Raw genomic sequence first — 17,137 nt, forward strand, 5'->3', positions numbered from 1 at the left:
ATTTCTTTAGGAAGCAGTTGTTATATGACCTGCAGGCAACAGTCTAATTTCTTAAAGGAGGTGATAGCACTCCTTTCTACTAAACAGTTATCAAAAGCAGCAAATGGATAATTAATGTACTATTTAGTATGTTTGCCCAACGGCCATCTTCCAATGATCCTGCATTCTTGTGTCTTTTTTTTCCCCTTTAAATTTCTACTGAAGTATTTCCTGCCAGTCCCTCAAATCAGTCAAGTAGAAACAGTATCTCCATGAAACTTGTATACAACCCTAAGATAATACTGCAGAAGAAAAAAAAAAAACAAGCAAAAAACCACAAACCAACAACCCCCCACCAAAAAAACCAGAATCAACAGTCGATGTATTAACTCCCATCACATGCAGAAGACTAAACAGAAACTAACATAAAGCAAGTGGGAAAGGGGACAGAAAATAGGAGGAAAAGGCTAATCTCACTGCTGGAGTGCTACATAATTACAGTGGCTTCCTAAAATCAGATAGCCTGGCTAAACTAAAAATTCAGCCAGGAAGGATCACAGCTGTCCTTGACAGCACTAAAACAATGGGCACGACTCTCTGCATTTCTGCAGCCTCTAAGGACAAATACCAACTAGAGATCCTTGCAGTTACTGAAATAGTAATATGAAAACAAAAAGGATCCACTTCCTTGCTTTGGCTGTAGTAACAGTAGGACAGCAGCACAAATTTGCAACTGCAGAATGACAGCTAGCATAAGAGCAAGAAAAAGAAGAAATATTCAATGTATAAGCTTTTGTGCATTCTTTTAAAATTAGTTAAGATTTTTTTTTTAATTTTGCTGCTTTACTGTTCAACAATAATTGGCAAGCTTTCCAGTGATTTATTCCTACCACACTAAGATCCAGATTCTGCTTTGAAATATATAAATATGTGTATTTAAAAAAAAAACAAAACCAAACAAAACCCCCACACTTCAGACCAAGACCTGAGTTAGCTTTAAGAATAAAGCTAATTGTGTCTCCAACACTAGAAGCACCTGAGGCTGCAGTGCTTTTACAGTGAGAGAGAGAGAGGACTTGTAAAGACAGATGCAAGGCTTCCACCCTATGGCTACCCATAACCCAAATCAGGTACAGTTGGAGCAAACAAGAAGGGAATGTTTTTGCTTTGCCTTTCATTCACTTTAGTTCTAACTAACACTAAGTCTTCCCTCCCACTCCAGGATTTTTCCTCTTTTTTTTTTTTTTTTTTTTTTCCTCTTTCTTTTTGAGACATCTATGTTAGCTTATGGTGAGATGCTACTTAGAAATGTAATACAGACATGCCAGGGAACACACGAGGCTAAAAGAATGTTAACTTTATTTATGAACATGTGATTTGTGTTTATACACATGCTAGTAAACAAAAAGAAAAATAACTTTTCAAGAAATAAAAACCCATCTGAATTAGATCAAATACTATAAACGTGGTTTACATAAATGCATTACATTAACTACTAGGGTCACTGGGCCAGTTTAACTAACTCAAACTCACAATGAGAGGCATTCATGTCCAAAAAGGAATTCAAATCAATCAACAACAGAATTACCGATGCAGATTTAGACTTAGTGTTTTTAGACCTAGACACAAAAAGTTTTCAATTTTAAGTTGATTGTATACCATTCCATAAGAGTCAGAGGCTGTATTCTTCATAGAACACAGACCCAGAGTTCATGAATTTCTAGATTAAGTTATCCTAACAGCTTATCAAGTGATCAGATCCAATGATCCAGGGTTAGTGTAATGCCTCACACCATTCTAGTGAAGAAAAAGCAGTTATACTTAAAATAAAGATGAAAAATAAAAAACACCACATAGTAATTTTTATACTATAAGGACTATTTTGAAATGCGTAGTTACACATAGTATTCAACCCAAGTGGCAAATCAAGATCTAGATCATTACGAGTCAAGTATTTCCGTGTATTACTTATTTATATTTTAGCAGCAGAATGACAGTGTTTTCAAACCTGACGAAAAATGCTGCACCTTTTCCAAATGTAAATTCAAAGTGGTGGTATACTAAAGAAAGGCTTAACCTTTGAGAAATTAAAGCAGCATCCAACCCTGAAGTCACCCAGATCCAAAAATGTACTGCAGGCAAAAGTTAAGAAAAATGACAGGGATTTTCCCCACAAATGCACCAGGCTCTAACCTGGCACCAAAATTTGTATCAGATATTTTCATTTGCAGACAAACTATTAAGCTAAACTGCTTCATCAGATAAAGTGGAAAGATCAAATGCAGAACTTTAGAATACCACTTTGTGTAGCAACGATACTTAAATTCACGGCAATCTATTAAAGACATTTACGTACTCAGAGGGGCCCAAACAATATCACTTCAATTATACAGTTTTAGGAACAAATACCCAAGTATTTAAGGACATGAAAAGGAATCATTCAGCTGCACAGAACTGTCCTCAAAACATACGGGCTATGTTAGTTTTGGTATTTGTTTGAACCCCCAAGTCAAAAGTAAGAAACAGTATCAAGTTTAACAATAATGGTTTCTCAGTGGTTTTTGATAACATTTTCAAAAACCATTAGGCAAAAAAAAGTATTTAAAAACAAAAGCTAAGTGATACAATGTGAAAATGGCAAAAAATACACTCCAAACAATTTTTATTGCAAGAAACAAAAAGCACACAACAACCTATACAAACATACATATTACTAGCTATAGACAGACAGATGTAGAACATGGCACCATGTTCAATTGTGCAAACCTTGAACCTACATGATCTAAAAATGATCATACATTATCTGTACAACACAAAGTCATACAGGAAATATTCTAGCATATTCAATATGAAATACAATGCATTACTAGGCACAAATACCAATATTCACATTAGAACTGTGCAAATGATGGTATTACTCAGTTTTTACTATGCTGAATCAAATACATGGTATTTACAACATATACTATGCTTTACTGGAAAATATATTAAGTTAACGTTTGGAAAATTAATAAAAGGCTACATTGTTTAAAATTAAGTGCAGTGTGTAGAAAAAAGTGTGAGATTGTGTTTTTACATACTGCTTTTGATGTTCCAGTCACTGGCTCACTTCGACTTCTAGAAGAAGAAATAAAGGTGATCAGAATTTAAAAATAAAGCACTTGTACCCAACATAAAGCAGTGAAAACAGATTACAAAACCTGAACATCAAAACATTGTGTTCTGATAGTCTAGCGAATGTGGAAATTTATTTGTATACATAAAGTGTTCTCTCTTGGTACATTCAGGGCAACCAAAAAAAACCCCAAAAATCACATTTCTACTTTGTCACCAATTACTCTAAGACTTACAGATATACAACACAACAGTGCAAGAGGAAGTCCTCAGATATTTTGTCTCTGCTATGTAAGTATCAAAAATACGAAGTCTGTTCTATGGTTTTGTGTTCTTAAATAATCCACCATCAAAACATGAAGGTAGCTTTAGCCAATCTGTATATCCCTAGTATGACAAATAGGTACCAGATACAGTACTTTCATTTCTAAGGAAGAACAGTGATAGTCTAGCACTTCGAGGTGCAAGTTTACTTAAGTGGGGGAAAAAAAAAAAAAAAAAAAAAAAAAAATCAGTCATCTGACAAAGGAATAACATAAAAAAATGTCAGCAGCATAGTCTTTAGAACAGTGTTTCTTTGTGGAAGCCCAAGCACTGTGTTCAGATATCTACTATATTTAGCCATGAAAGTGCCAAAATACTAAACGTGTTACATATGCTATATTGACTAAAAATAGTAGTAGAAATGTCACCTGAAAGCAGTTTCTAGGATTTTGTGCGATTTAGGAGTCCTGTGACAAAAAAAAAGGTCTTAATTGCCAGAATTTGCTTTAAGATACTCTTGAAAATGCTACAATATTTTAGGAAATATTTATTACATTTGAAAACTTGCTGAGATTCCACATACTCATTGATCTGTATCTGCATGCTACTCATCATGAATCAGACATGCAACCATTGATATAGTTAACAAACAATTCATACATCATCCAAAGTGTCCCATGAGCAGAGGCAATTCAAAGGCTGCTGTGGATTTTATGTACAAATAGAAAGGCTCGTGCTTCCTGCCACTGCTAGAACACCACCAGGCTCGCAAGTACAGCCACGTACCTCCTGAAGATGAGGAAGTACAAGGAAATACTTTAGATTACCACACAATGGTTTCTTCATCCATTTACCTTGAAGAACATACTACAAGGCGAGTAACACGTTTTGAAGGCCTCTCCACCATTACAGCATACATTCATCAATCCCAAACATTAACCCCTCTACCAGTTGTTTCTGCAATGTTTCCAGCTGAAGGAATAGAAAGCTAATCTGCCTGGCTAATTGTCAATGCTAGAACAGCAGTACCCTTCTTTCCTTATCCCCACATACAGGTATTTATTTGATCTTTGATGCTAGCAGCATCTATAGTCTCATTTTAGGGCAACATTACAATACCAGGAGACGGTGCCATCCAACCAGAAATGGAGGGTGCATTGACAAGACAGCACTCAGCATACATATTTAAATAAACCCCCCAAACAAGGCCATGTTTGTAAGCCCAACGCTCTGGCATCCAGAATTACTAGGTAGTGCCTGAAAGCACTGCAACAACTATTGCAGTAGTATGCCCAAAGTTTACATGCAGAGCCACACAAATGCAGGGTTTTTAGCTTGCAAATGCTTCATGGGTACCAGGATGCTGCTGTACTGTTTGTCCGAGACACACTGTAACTCATCAGTCTATTTATAGAGAACCAACATGAGAAAGAGGGCAAAACCACAAGCTAGTAATATCTACTAATTGTGGTGAAGAGGCATATCTATAAGAGGGCTGGAAGACATGGCCATTCAAACAATGCTAATGTAGCTAATATAGAACGGGATTGTATGAATACATAAATGATAGCAATAATCCTGCAGTCAGGATTGCATTTGAATATGTGTAATTTTAATCAATACATCTGATCCTCTACCCTCTATAAATCTTAGGAATACAGAATTAAAACCAGGAGCACAGATATCAGCTTAGGGTAAAAATAGACTTAGAAAGATAGCTAGTAACATTTGGTAATGTGCTAAACTGCTTACTGAGTTTCAGGTTTGGAAAGGATTAACTATTCCTTCATCATACTTGCACAAAAGGCGATACACTTGAGAATGCTGTGCTTTTTCTCTTGCCCAAAACGGACATTGTCTTTAGGAAACTAATGGGATTCACTTATGAATGGAACTTCTTGTTTGCGTGGTTCGCCAACTGGCAATCCTTGATCTTGCCTCTATAGCTAGTGTGCAAACCCCCCAGATTTGGGGTGTAAAGAATACCTGCCATATCCCACCCCTCCCTCTGCCAAATGCAAGAAATAGTCAAACACTGAGAATCAGACTCTTCTGAGATGAGAACAAATTATAAATTTACACTACAATGCATATCTGTCTACTATAAAAGCAAACACATATAATATGGAACCTCCCCACGTGGAGGAAACAGGACCTAAAACTTGGATCTCAGAAAAATCAACCCCAAGAACAAACTCAATCTTGAAAGTTACCATTGTTGGAGTTTGAACCCCATGTCCCAGCAGGCCTAAAAATTTAAGTCTCCTTTGGGACAGATAAATTAAGATCTACCCCATTAAAACAAAAATTAACAGCAGCTTTAACAAGAAAGACACAATCTGAATGCCTCTGTAAACTAATATCAATAAAAAAAGTTAACACACTGAAACCCCTCACAAAGATTACAATGCTTTATGGATACTTACATAACATATGTTTTGCTGGTAGCTTTGACTCCTCCAATAGGTATTCTTCTAACAATTACCGATGAGTTCTTAGGAATCAGGGCATTATCATCTGTGTACTCTGAAAACAACATAAATACAGAAAAAACATTAGTCAATTCATAAGAATGTATATTAACATGTAATTACATAGCACTTCAGAGAATCCCTTTACAGATCTAAAAGCAAAATTTTGTATGTAACATCACGCTTTTATTGTCTCAACACACTAACAGTACCTTTCAAGAAATCTTCAGGTTTGATAATCAAACACAAGCAGCAAAATATTTTTATTTTTTTTAAAATAGTTTGAATGCCAACAGCAAAATGGACTCAATGGTCACTAAAAGAGAGCCTGCTAATGCACGAAGTTCTTTCCTGATCTAGCTTAAGTTGCTTTTGCTTCTGTTAGGCTACAAAACCAATAGATCTTTGGAGAAAAACAAGCCACAGGCATAAACCGGATTCTAAAGACTGACCAGCTTGCCCTGCAACAAAATAGGGACTTAGCTAAAGCATGAAAACTCTGTGCCATTGCTTTCATAGCTGTTACCTAAAAACGACTCACCTATGCTGCTAGTGCTCAAGACTGACAGAACACAGGAGAACAGAGCCCGCCATCTCTGTCAATTTCTTGGAGCTTACTCTCTCAACAACCACACTTCTCAGCTGCTCAGTGCTTTACATTTAAATGGAAACGAAACTGGCAGTGCTAGAACTTGGATCACAGAAATATGAGGGTTTTTTTCTGAGCCTGCTTTCGCAAGTAGGGCAGAATTGGCTCAAACTAAAGTGGTATCTCCCCCCTTAAGCTAATCATCTAGTTCGAATTAACCAGAGATGCGAATTCTTTCGATTCACTTTTTGCAGAGCAGAAAGACTCAAACTAAATTACTTATGAAGACAGCCTTGAAAAGCCTTTTGAAAACAGTGTGTGCCTGAAGCTACCCATGCTTTGCCTTGGCTTATACCATGTTAGTCTTCTGAAAAGGAGGAAAGCTTTCTGACCTTTTACATAAGGACCAAACAAAAAAAACAACTACCTGAGATACTTTGACTGAGTAAGCTTAAAAAGCAAAGATCTCTCCAGAAGAATGGTTTCTATATTGTACATACACAAGCTGGATATGACTAAATATTTTAAAGCACTATCAGCAGCCATTCCCTGTAATCTGCCAAGAATTTTAAATATTAAAAGCCCTTACCTTTGCAGACCAGGTAAGAACAATGGCCTGAAAACCAAAGATGCTGTATATCTTATCTAGTCAAGCTCTCTTAGGGTGGTTTTTCTCAGTGTTCACACACAAAATACAAGAATTTCACAATTATGCTCCGTTTTTCAGTATATTATTCCTACAGGCAGGAACCTCCCATAGACCAAAACATACCTACCAGAAGACATCTCTTCAACAACAAAATGGAAATGTTAATTCTATTTCCAAATGACAGAACGCTTCTTCAGAAAACTGAGAAATCATTTAGCTGAAACTATTTCTGATCTTCCCCTAGGGAACTGAACAGCAAGCTTCCTCTGGACTTCACAGTAGCTTAAAACTGTAGGAGAAAGGACTACTAGTGATGAAAACAGAGCCTTTTACAGAAGTCATATCCTTAAACCAAGCCCTAGAGCTCTTCTCAAAAGGAAGATCTAACCCTTACACAGCCACTTGCCAAAAAAGGCCCACACTGGGACTTTTCTGATGGAGAAGGAGCTCAAAGAGTACGGAGCCCCAGACCAACAACGGGGAGATCATGCCCACTGCAGTTCTAGAAGCCCAAAGCAGCTGTTTCGACCTGTTGAGTGGAGTCATACAGAGTATTCTTTCTGGTCCAGATCATAAACCACTGGACTGAGTTTTCAGAGATACAAGATAAGCAACAGTGGCTCCACAAAAAGGCAGGAGTTTGCCACACCTGTACCGAACTGAGGATTGCGGTAGTTCTGCAGAAGATTACAAGTGGCAGCACCTCTCCCAGAAAGAGATTGTATGTATGAGGACAGCAACCAATGCATTTATTCACAAATTATGCAAGCCTGCAGACGTCAATTTGAACATGCACAACAGGTGTATGATGCAAAAAGAGGAAAAAATCCCCTTTAAGTATTTTGTGACAATTCATTGTCCATTAGAAGAGAAACATTGACATCTGCCTTCTGAAGAGCCTATCCTTGTGTGTGTATGTATAGAAATACATGATTGTTTTCAGTCTGCTTATTAAGTGCACAGTGAAAAGAGCTCCAGCCATCTAATAACAGACTGATATAAAAATGAATTCACCTTAAAAGTCAATCAGTACACATTTAAATGTATCAACAGAAGAGCAACAACAGCTTGGTGAAATAAAGGCTTTATTTGTATAGGACACTTATCACGGCACATATTTGTAGTTGGTAGTTGAAGTATCCCACTAGCTTGATCACTGTGTCAGAGAATTCGTGGAAGAGCATTTACATCCAGCAGAGTACATTGCTGAGTTAGTTCTGTGAAGTGACCTGATACCAGTTGGCTTGAGTACATTTATTTTTCCGTCACCTCAATTAACTGAATTCATTTTGGTGATGAAATTTTATTAGAAGTGAAGTCAAACAATGTAGACTAAAAAGTTAACTTTTTTTTTTTAAATAGGAAAGGACTAAAACTGGAGCGCTATTCCTGAAGGCCTTGGAAATTTTTGTTTGCTCAATTTGAATTTAACAGACTCCAGCTTAGTCTAACAGCTCTCAGACTAAACTGGCATCTCCCAGCAGGAACCTGTTCCCTGCAGGCAGCTACATCCCCTAGTAGAGACTTGGCAACTGCCAGGACCTACAAAGCAGTGTCACTCTGCCTCACCACATGACTCCACATCTGCAAAGTGAGCAGTGACGTCATGCTCAACAAGGCTACTTTTCACACTTGTCAAAGCAAAGCTCCAATAGAAATGTTCAACAAAGCTGGAGGTAACAACGTTGCTGATTCCTATTTCCTTACAGCACAAAACTTGTTTTACTGCCAGTGATGGCCAGTAAGCGGCTACTGTGCTTTTGTCAATCTGAGCTGTGATTAAAAATAAGGTTTCCATTAACTCAGAAAGCTTGCAAAAGCAAAGGAAGATTCAGATGTTAAAGTCAAGAGCAGAAGAGACATAACAGTCTAAAACTTGCCATCTATTCTACAAGTAAATAGTATACTTGAAAGAGTCAAGGGGAAGAAGTACTTCAAGGAATGAATGGATGCAGACAAGTTAAACAACAGCTACTTTGACTGCTGCCTCACACTGACTTAGAAATCTGAAATCAACAATTGCATTAGGGTCCACAACCTTCTTCCTGCAAAAAAGTACAAACAGCTCAGGCTATGCTCTGAAGTTTGTACTGCTTTACATTTAATGCACAATTTTAAAATCCCATTTTTAAATTGATCTATAATTCTGAAAATCTGCTAGTTTTAATAATTTGTGTCATATGTATACAATAAACAAGCTACTAAAAAAAGTTCCTGCTTTACTTTATGGCCTGCTTTAATCCACCATTTTGAGTCTGACAGCACTGCAAAAGCATCCCTCTGAGCACCAGTTAGAGAAGTATTTTCACCTAGATAAAGTACAGAAGCTCATAAAAACAGAAATCATCAGAAGGCAAGCCTATATGAGAAACGACAAAGAAAAGCCTTTATTAGGCTTAGATGCCGTGCTAACCAGCTATTATGCTACTGGGGGAAGGATTTGCAGAGTAAGAGATGTACACGACTACTTACATGCCAGACTACCTCTACCAGAAAACAGGCTAACTCCCAAGCACACATTTTCTCCCTAGCACTTAAAGATATGCTTTCTCATTATGTGATTTTTTTAAACTCTGTTCTAATCACCACCACCTGCACACTTTGCGACAAACAAACCATCTATGTAGCCAGCACTGAAAGCACTGCCTCGAAACATCCTGATTAACAGACTGGACTACTATTGCTGGATTTTCAGCTTCCACCAAAACAGGTATCAATGATCTCATCTACAACTGGTATACCATAATTTCTTGAATTAGCTAGTTCAGTAGGCCAAACGGCTCATAGAACTTTCATTTGCATTATTACTATACAGTACTGTGCTCCAAAAGAGCACCTATATTGCTTTGAAAGGATGAGTTAATAAAATCTAACATACTTTCAATCATAAATCTGATTATACAGACCACCCAATGTCTTATTGGCAATGCTTGCCATTTCAGTGTGACTGGGAAAGCGAAAGCAATGCTGGAGACAACATGGTAATGAACCAAACTGAGCCTGCCCTAAGCACCTGGCCAAGGGACATTAACCCAGCTGACAGCACACCCCCAAGAGGTCCCAACCCTGCTGGTGACGGAGCCCAAGCAGCTGGCTCCCAGAAAGGCAGTGCATGAGCTCACTGTAATATCATCTTTTTTGAATGGGTACACGCCTTACCCTCAACCCAACCAGGAAAACAGGGAACTCCATACCCTTTCTGAAAGCTCTACACCGTAATGCTGCATGGCAGCACAAGAATTAATTGCACTCTGAGGTATAACCAAAGTAATCCCCCGTACTAGCACTGCAACACAAAATAGCACAGTGAAGGGCAAGGTTTAAAAGTTGCTTAAATGTTTTCTCTAAAATGCTACGTTTGCACTGGGTTGAAGACATTCCAGTAGACAGACAGACATCAGCTGTGAGGCCAAATGATTTCATTCAGAGTTAGCATGAGTTTGTTTTGAAGGCATCACATTGTGGCATTACTAAACAGTCAAGTGCATGCTGCAATGCTGAACTCAAGCAAGTTCTGAGTTCAAGAGACAGTCTTATAAGAGCAATATTCTTCCTTAAAACTATTCATCAAAGACCAGTTCAGAGTCACATTTTTGCGGGGTTTTTTGTTTGTTTGTTTGTTTGGGGTTTTGTTTGCATTTTGTCTGATAAGCAGAATAGCACATTCTCCAAGTGTTTTCAGTCAGGATGTTACAGGGCAGGACAGAGCACTCAAGAAACTTGAGTTCTGGAGTTTGCAGTTCTTCCACAACGTTGTGAGAACATCTATTATAAAAGACAGGTCAAGAAATTCAGATCAAATTAAAAGGTGGCAAGTTTAAATGCATCGTTCTTGAGCACAGGCTTTTTGAAGGGAATTCTGCCTTTATAGAACATGCCTCTACAGTAAGCATGGAAGAGGACACCCTGTCCCCCCTTTCTTAAAACTGCTCCCAACCATCCATTTTGCCTTCCCAGCATCTTAAAAGAGTCCATCACATCATTTTTTTTCCCCACTGATATTTAAAGTCCTCTTTACTTTTAGCTTATATTAGCATTGTTTCTATTACTAGATTTCCATTATGAAAGTAACAGTTACTGATCTGTAAAAGGCTAGAGTACTCTGAAAAATCTGAACAAGTAGGCCATCTTCACTCAAGGTTCACTTTGTTCTTTCCAAAATCATTTCAACATTTAGTCAGGACTCCTGCACAAAGTTATAAAACCCCAATACTTTATGTCCACGTGTAAGAATTCCAAACATTCCATTTAGCGGAATATGCTGGTCTAACTTTTTTCTTTATCTTCTGAAGGTGAGTTTAAGCATCTACATCTGATGAATAAAACCCGAAATTCACACTTATGCATATAAACCAAAAATTTGGCATACATATATATTGCACAGAAATGTATTCTCTAGCTTTGCTCTGAAAACTACTGGGGGATTTTTGCGTTTTCACACAGAAAATGCCCTTACAAAAACTTCAGTAAGCATCTGTGTCACTAATATATTATTTAAAATTTTATACTCATTTTACAAAGGTCAAAGTGCAACACAACCTACGCAGAGGAGGATCTTGTCCCTGTTAAACGAGAGCGATGCTCTTTGAAGTATGAAAGACATTCCTTCTTTAATTTCACATTTAGGCAACACCACATTTAACAGGTCCTAGTGAAGCACATACTTTTTCTTCACAGGATTCTGATTATGTATGAAAACAAAGCAACACACTTGGTAAGACCAGTCTTATGTCTAGTACAGTGACACTTTATGGGGTAACATATTTATGACCATAAATTTTTCTTCTAAAACTTTGCCTTCTGTTCCTCACCTGCTATAGCAGAATCCATGTGTTTGGCCTATTTCAAAACATTTTTTCTTCGGGTGATAATAATTGGCCTCCATCACAGTTTATTACCATCCAGCATTCTGTTTTTAAGGCTCTTTTTTTACACAGACCCAACTATTACAGAAGTGACGTCAGCCAGTTGGACATTCAGCCTGCTAGGAAGCTGAAAGTACATTAGCAACTGAAGACAAAATTCAGAGACCCTTCTGCAGCAAAGCCCTTAAAGCAAATTAAACATTTTTCAAAAGCTTTTGAAAATTTTATTCAATACTACTGGAAAAATTCAAGACTTCTGAAACGTACCTCTACCTATGTATGTCACGCAATCCAATGGCATCCCTAAGACCCCTAACATTGCACTGTTAAGTCTCTTCACAGACATCCTCGTCAAAATAGTTTAAATACCTGTAAATAAATAGCAAGCTTAAGGTCCAACCACTTTGAAGGCTAGGGCTGAAGTTAGTTACCACAGTGTACAGATCATTCTGTTTAAGTTTTAATACAGGAAACAGGAAAAGAAAAAAAAACACTAGCACAGATTTTAAAGAAAAGACTGTTGTAAGAGTGTCACAGCACCACAGGGAAAAAACCAAAAAAATTAAGGTTTAAGGAATGAAAACACTTTACAATTCTTTTTATTTCTGAAAAGCCACATCCCAAAGTCTTTAATCACATTCAAACTTATCAAGATGGCAGATTACCGAACTGAAATATCGTACCAAGTAATACGAAACCGTTATCATCTCTGAGAATCAAACACCATTTATTAGATTTAAAAGAATTTACGACTTCTCCAAGAACGTTTCCGACGTATGTTCACCATAAATGTTCTGCCATAAAACTTCAGTACTATCCTTATACGGTTAACACATAGTACGGGGGGGGGGGGGGGGGGTTAGAAATGAATGATGAAATGATACTCAGTAGCATCTGAATGACAATGTCTTTGGTGTAGAAAACAAGTTACATTAACAGGAAATTCCAAAGTGTAATTTAGATGCAGAGAACACTCACGTGCAAGACGGCTTTAAACGGTCTGCACAGAGTATAACTCATAGGTACGCTCTGGATCCCAAACGTTGCTAGTGAGCAATTTCTGCAACCGGCACAAAACCCAGTTTTCCAACGCAGTGGGGTAAAAGAAGTTGAAGACAAAACTAAGTCACCAAACCCACTTTTTTCCTTCAAATTAGCCATCTATTTCCATCAGTTTCAGCCTCCCCTACCAGATTTCAAAGAAATCCGGCAAGTTTGTTATTACAAGATCTCCTCCCACATTTGCTTATCATTTTACGCAGAAGAATCCCAGGAAACCAAAACTTTTGTAAGCACGGCATGTCGCACACCAACCACGTATTCTTCCGTGCCTAGCTCCGCGTCTACAACACACATCCGACGGCAGTTGTCAGAACAGCAACTACAAAAGAACAGCCCTGTGAGGCCCCCAACGCCAAGTCACAGCTACCGACGGCGGCCGAACCGCATTATCGCTTCCCACCCCGCCGCATCCCCGGCGCCGCTCGCCCTCCCGGTCGTGTCCCGTCCCCCCCCCGCCCCGCACGCCGGCGGGACGGGCCCCAGGCTGACTCACGCTACACGGGGTCGAGCCACAAAGGGCAGGCCGCGCCGCCGCCAGCCGGGCGGTCCCCGAGGCCCCGCGCCCGCCGCCCTCACGCACCTTCTTTGGTCTGGGCGTTGGTGATCTGCAGGTCGCAGTCGGCCGCCTTCAGCTTCTCGCGGCCCATGATCTGGCGCTTGAGGTCGCACAGGGAGATGTGGAGGCCGTCGAAGGTGACCGTATCATAGTTGAGCTTGGAGGAGAACTTGTAGTGGACGCACGACATTGTCAGGGCCCGGCGGTTGCCTGCTCCGCGGCAGACGGCGTCGCGGCCTCCGCGCCGGGTTAGGGCCCGCGGCGGCGCGGGGCAGGGCCCGCCGGAGGGGGCCGGGGCAGGCGGCGCGGGCTGAGCTCGGGCGGGCCGGCGGCGCTCAGAGGCCGCGGCGCTCCGCCATGGCCAGGCCCCGCGGCCTCAGGCAGACTCGGCTGGCGGAGGCCTCAGGACTCCATCGCGGCGGCGCTGCGAGGCCCCCCCCCCGCTCCCCGCCTCCGCAACGACTACCGGCCCGCGGCGATCGAGCTGGGCCGCGGCGGCGCCCGCCCGCCCGGCTCCTCCTCGCAGACCCGGGCGGACAACGGGGAGACGGGCCCCCCGCGGCCCCGGCTCGGCCTCCGGTCCCTCTCTCGCACGGCAGCGCGCCCAGGCCCGGCCAGCTCGCTATGGCGGCTCGGGCGCCCCCGCCTCAGCGTTCGGCGCCGAGGGGTTTCCCGGCCGCCAACCGCACGGGCCGCGGCCAGCGCCTCAGCTGCGCAGGCGCAACGGCGCACCGCACCCACCACCCCTCTCCCACACCTCCCCCCCGCGCCCCACGTGACCCAGCGCATTATGACAAAAGGCCCGCGTCACGTGGGCGCGGCGGCCCCGCCCTCTTCGCCCCAACGCCGAGCGCCCCCTAGGGGACGGGGGCGGGCGGGAGCGGCCCTGGGGGCCCCGGGCTTGTCACCGCCGCGAGTCGCGGCGGGCCCTGCTGCCCCCCCGGCCTGTCACCGCCCGCCGTCCTGTCACCCCCGGGGCCTGTGGTGTCCCTCCCGTCACCTCCCGGGCTTTCGCCACCCAGCGTCACCTCCTGTCAGCGCCCGGGCCTGCGGTGCCAGCAGCCCCCCGGGGCCCATCACCGACCCATGTCCTGTCACCCCCCAGGCCCGTCACCCTCCGGTGTCCCCTCCTGTCAGCAGCCAGCCTGGGGGAGACGCGGCGGGCTTTGCTGCGGGGTGCTCGGCTGCCGCAGGGCCAGCGAAGGGAGGGGACATCCCTCCTGGCCCCCCACGAGCTTCGGGGGGCTTTGGCCTGCCGCCTTATCCGTGCGAAAGAACGAGAGCGTTCCCCTTATCTCCCACACGAGCGAACAAACGACACAGCAGGTCATCGTTAGGTTTCCATTTCTGCTCAGAAGGGGCCACACCAAAGCAGCGGTTGGGTAAAAGCCCCCCACTGCCAGTCAGCCGATCGGAGGAGCGAGCCCCCGTGCCGCGCACGCCAGCGTCCCGCAAAGCCAACGGCGCCGGGGGTGGGAGAAGGACCCCGCCGCGCAGGGCTGATCTTGGGAGCGTGTTGGCACTCGTGAACGGGGCACAGATGGCAAAAATGCCGGGAGAAAACAACGCTTTTTTCCGCATCTCAGAATGTCTCGTGAAAACACAAGTGACGGAATTTACAAAGCAGTTATGCTACTGACACACAGCCGAGCACCACCCCAGTATCAAAGACATGCCTGACAGGGTGACTGATAAAACAAAAAGAGCAGATTTCAAACCGACTAGATATGTTCTCTTTTTCAAAGGGAAGAATGGGTAGTCTGGATTAGAAATGAGAAAGAAATTAATTAGAACAGGGAACAGAACTTGAGCAGAAATAAGGGAATTAAATGCTGCGTGTAAACAGCAAAATACACCACATGAGGACAGAAAAATCATTACTATCTTATAGTTTTCATTATGCAGGCAATGACTGCAACTTAAAGTATCTATTAATGTTTTATTATGCAGATGATTGCTTTTTAGTAAAGGAGCTATTTGTTATTTCCACGAATCTATGATGCACACTTTACTTTCTTTCCAGGCATCTAAGCTTTTTACAAGATCAAGTAATTTATACCGTGCACATTTCTGTATGAATCCTCATTTTTCATTTACCAGTTATTTGCCCACTAATATACTGCAGAAAATTAAATTATACAACTAATGTTAGTCACCTTCTTGTGGATTTCTTATTTTTATTAATGTCATGATTAAACCCCCAACTGTTTAAAGTTATGTACTGGTTGCACATCCAATCCATTTGTCCAAACTTACAAAGTACAATCTTCCACTTAAAAAATACTTATTTTCTAACCCTCTGGCCGCAACACTTTACAGAGAAAACCTTTTGAACCTTTGAACATCAGCTGGCACAGCGCTATCTCAAACAAATAAATCCAAAGACAAATACATTTTTTAAGTAAAAATAGTGAAGGCTTGGAAAAAACATCTAAAACTTCAGTCTAGGAGACTTCTGATACCTCAACCCTAAAGGTAACATTTAGAGATTTCGTCCACTCCAGTGGAAAAAGGATCTGCATGAACAAGGTGACTGTCAGGTATATAGGGTCTCCAAACTACATAGGGTCTGTGTAAAACAATTTGTCTCCATTGGGGGTGGGGGGGGAGTAGATTGTCTTTGGTTTAGTTTTCAATAATTAGAGAACGTCAACATACCCAGATTACCGTTTTTTACACCAGCTTCCACATGAGTACCAGATCTGTGTACTGCGGATCACCTGCCGTATCAATTTGTTCTGAATCAGATGTGGGCACAGCCGTACCAGGCTGATTCAGACAGCAGACACCATACTGCGTTTATGCTGTCCTTTGGCTTTTGCCAGCAGCTGGACAGCAGCTGATACCTGATCTGGATAAGGTCTGCTGGGACAAACTTACCTCTTCAATAAACTTCAGAACAAATTTGTATCAGCAGAGTTTCTGCCAGGTCAGCACATTGCATTGTGTCATCCCAGCCCTTTTGATCTGGTATTAGGCGTCCTAAAATGAACACAACGGCTGATGAAGCCCAGCCTTAGGGTCTGCTCACACAGCCAGGAGATAATGTATCGGAGGTGGCCGATGGCTTTACACCTCCCAGCTCTCCACAGCACTGCCCAGCCCTGCCTTGCCCAAGGTTAATCCCCCTCCAGAGTCCAGCAGAACTTGCTTGGTTGCTCCCTCAAGCATTTCAGCCAAAATGGCCTGACCTGGTGATGATCTGCAGCTCAGGCCGTTGGAGCTAACGCTGCTCGTTTGGACCAAAGCAGGATAAGGGATGCACCCATGAGCATCCGAGCTGTGAGATCGGAGGAGTACCCTCTGGCAGGAGAGTGGTGAAAGCAGTTAAAGATGGTAATCTGGGCAGCAGCCACCCAGCTGCACCCAGAGGAGGATGTGTGACCAGATCCTGACTGCCTGGGAATGCTGCTGTATCTTTACTTAGACAAATTCATCTTACACAAAAGGTTTGATGCCTGTTAAACGATGTTTACCACATTCAGCAGAAATGCTCATGTCATAACAAACAATTAGCTTGCTGTTGCAGCAAGAAAGTGTTCTCAGTTGCCCACATTCATAACTTTAAAAAACAAATTGGGAACCTCC

General features: G+C 42.0%; 1 protein-coding gene and 1 long non-coding RNA gene across 2 annotated transcripts in view; both read right to left on the minus strand.

The window, feature by feature from the left end:
• The window catches only part of RBBP6 (RB binding protein 6, ubiquitin ligase), a 32,309-nt gene extending 18,050 nt beyond the window's left edge, over positions 1-14,259 (minus strand). The window contains exons 1-3 of the mRNA XM_030002362.2: positions 13,574-14,259; positions 5,784-5,883; positions 3,060-3,096 (exon numbers count right to left, since the gene is read on the minus strand). Of these exons, the coding sequence (XP_029858222.1) occupies positions 3,060-3,096; positions 5,784-5,883; positions 13,574-13,739 (303 nt within the window). The 5' untranslated portion in view covers positions 13,740-14,259. The remainder of the gene's footprint in view (positions 1-3,059; positions 3,097-5,783; positions 5,884-13,573) is intronic.
• LOC121232601 lies at positions 10,704-12,058 on the minus strand. The gene is made up of 2 exons (XR_005931397.1): positions 11,878-12,058; positions 10,704-10,831 (listed from the first exon to the last, which is right to left on the minus strand). It is a non-coding gene; the product is annotated as an uncharacterized LOC121232601 (long non-coding RNA).
• Positions 14,260-17,137: the final 2,878 nt, after the last annotated feature.

This window comes from Aquila chrysaetos, chromosome 25 (assembly GCF_900496995.4).
Source record: "Aquila chrysaetos chrysaetos chromosome 25, bAquChr1.4, whole genome shotgun sequence".
NCBI classification, from domain to species: domain Eukaryota; kingdom Metazoa; phylum Chordata; class Aves; order Accipitriformes; family Accipitridae; genus Aquila; species Aquila chrysaetos.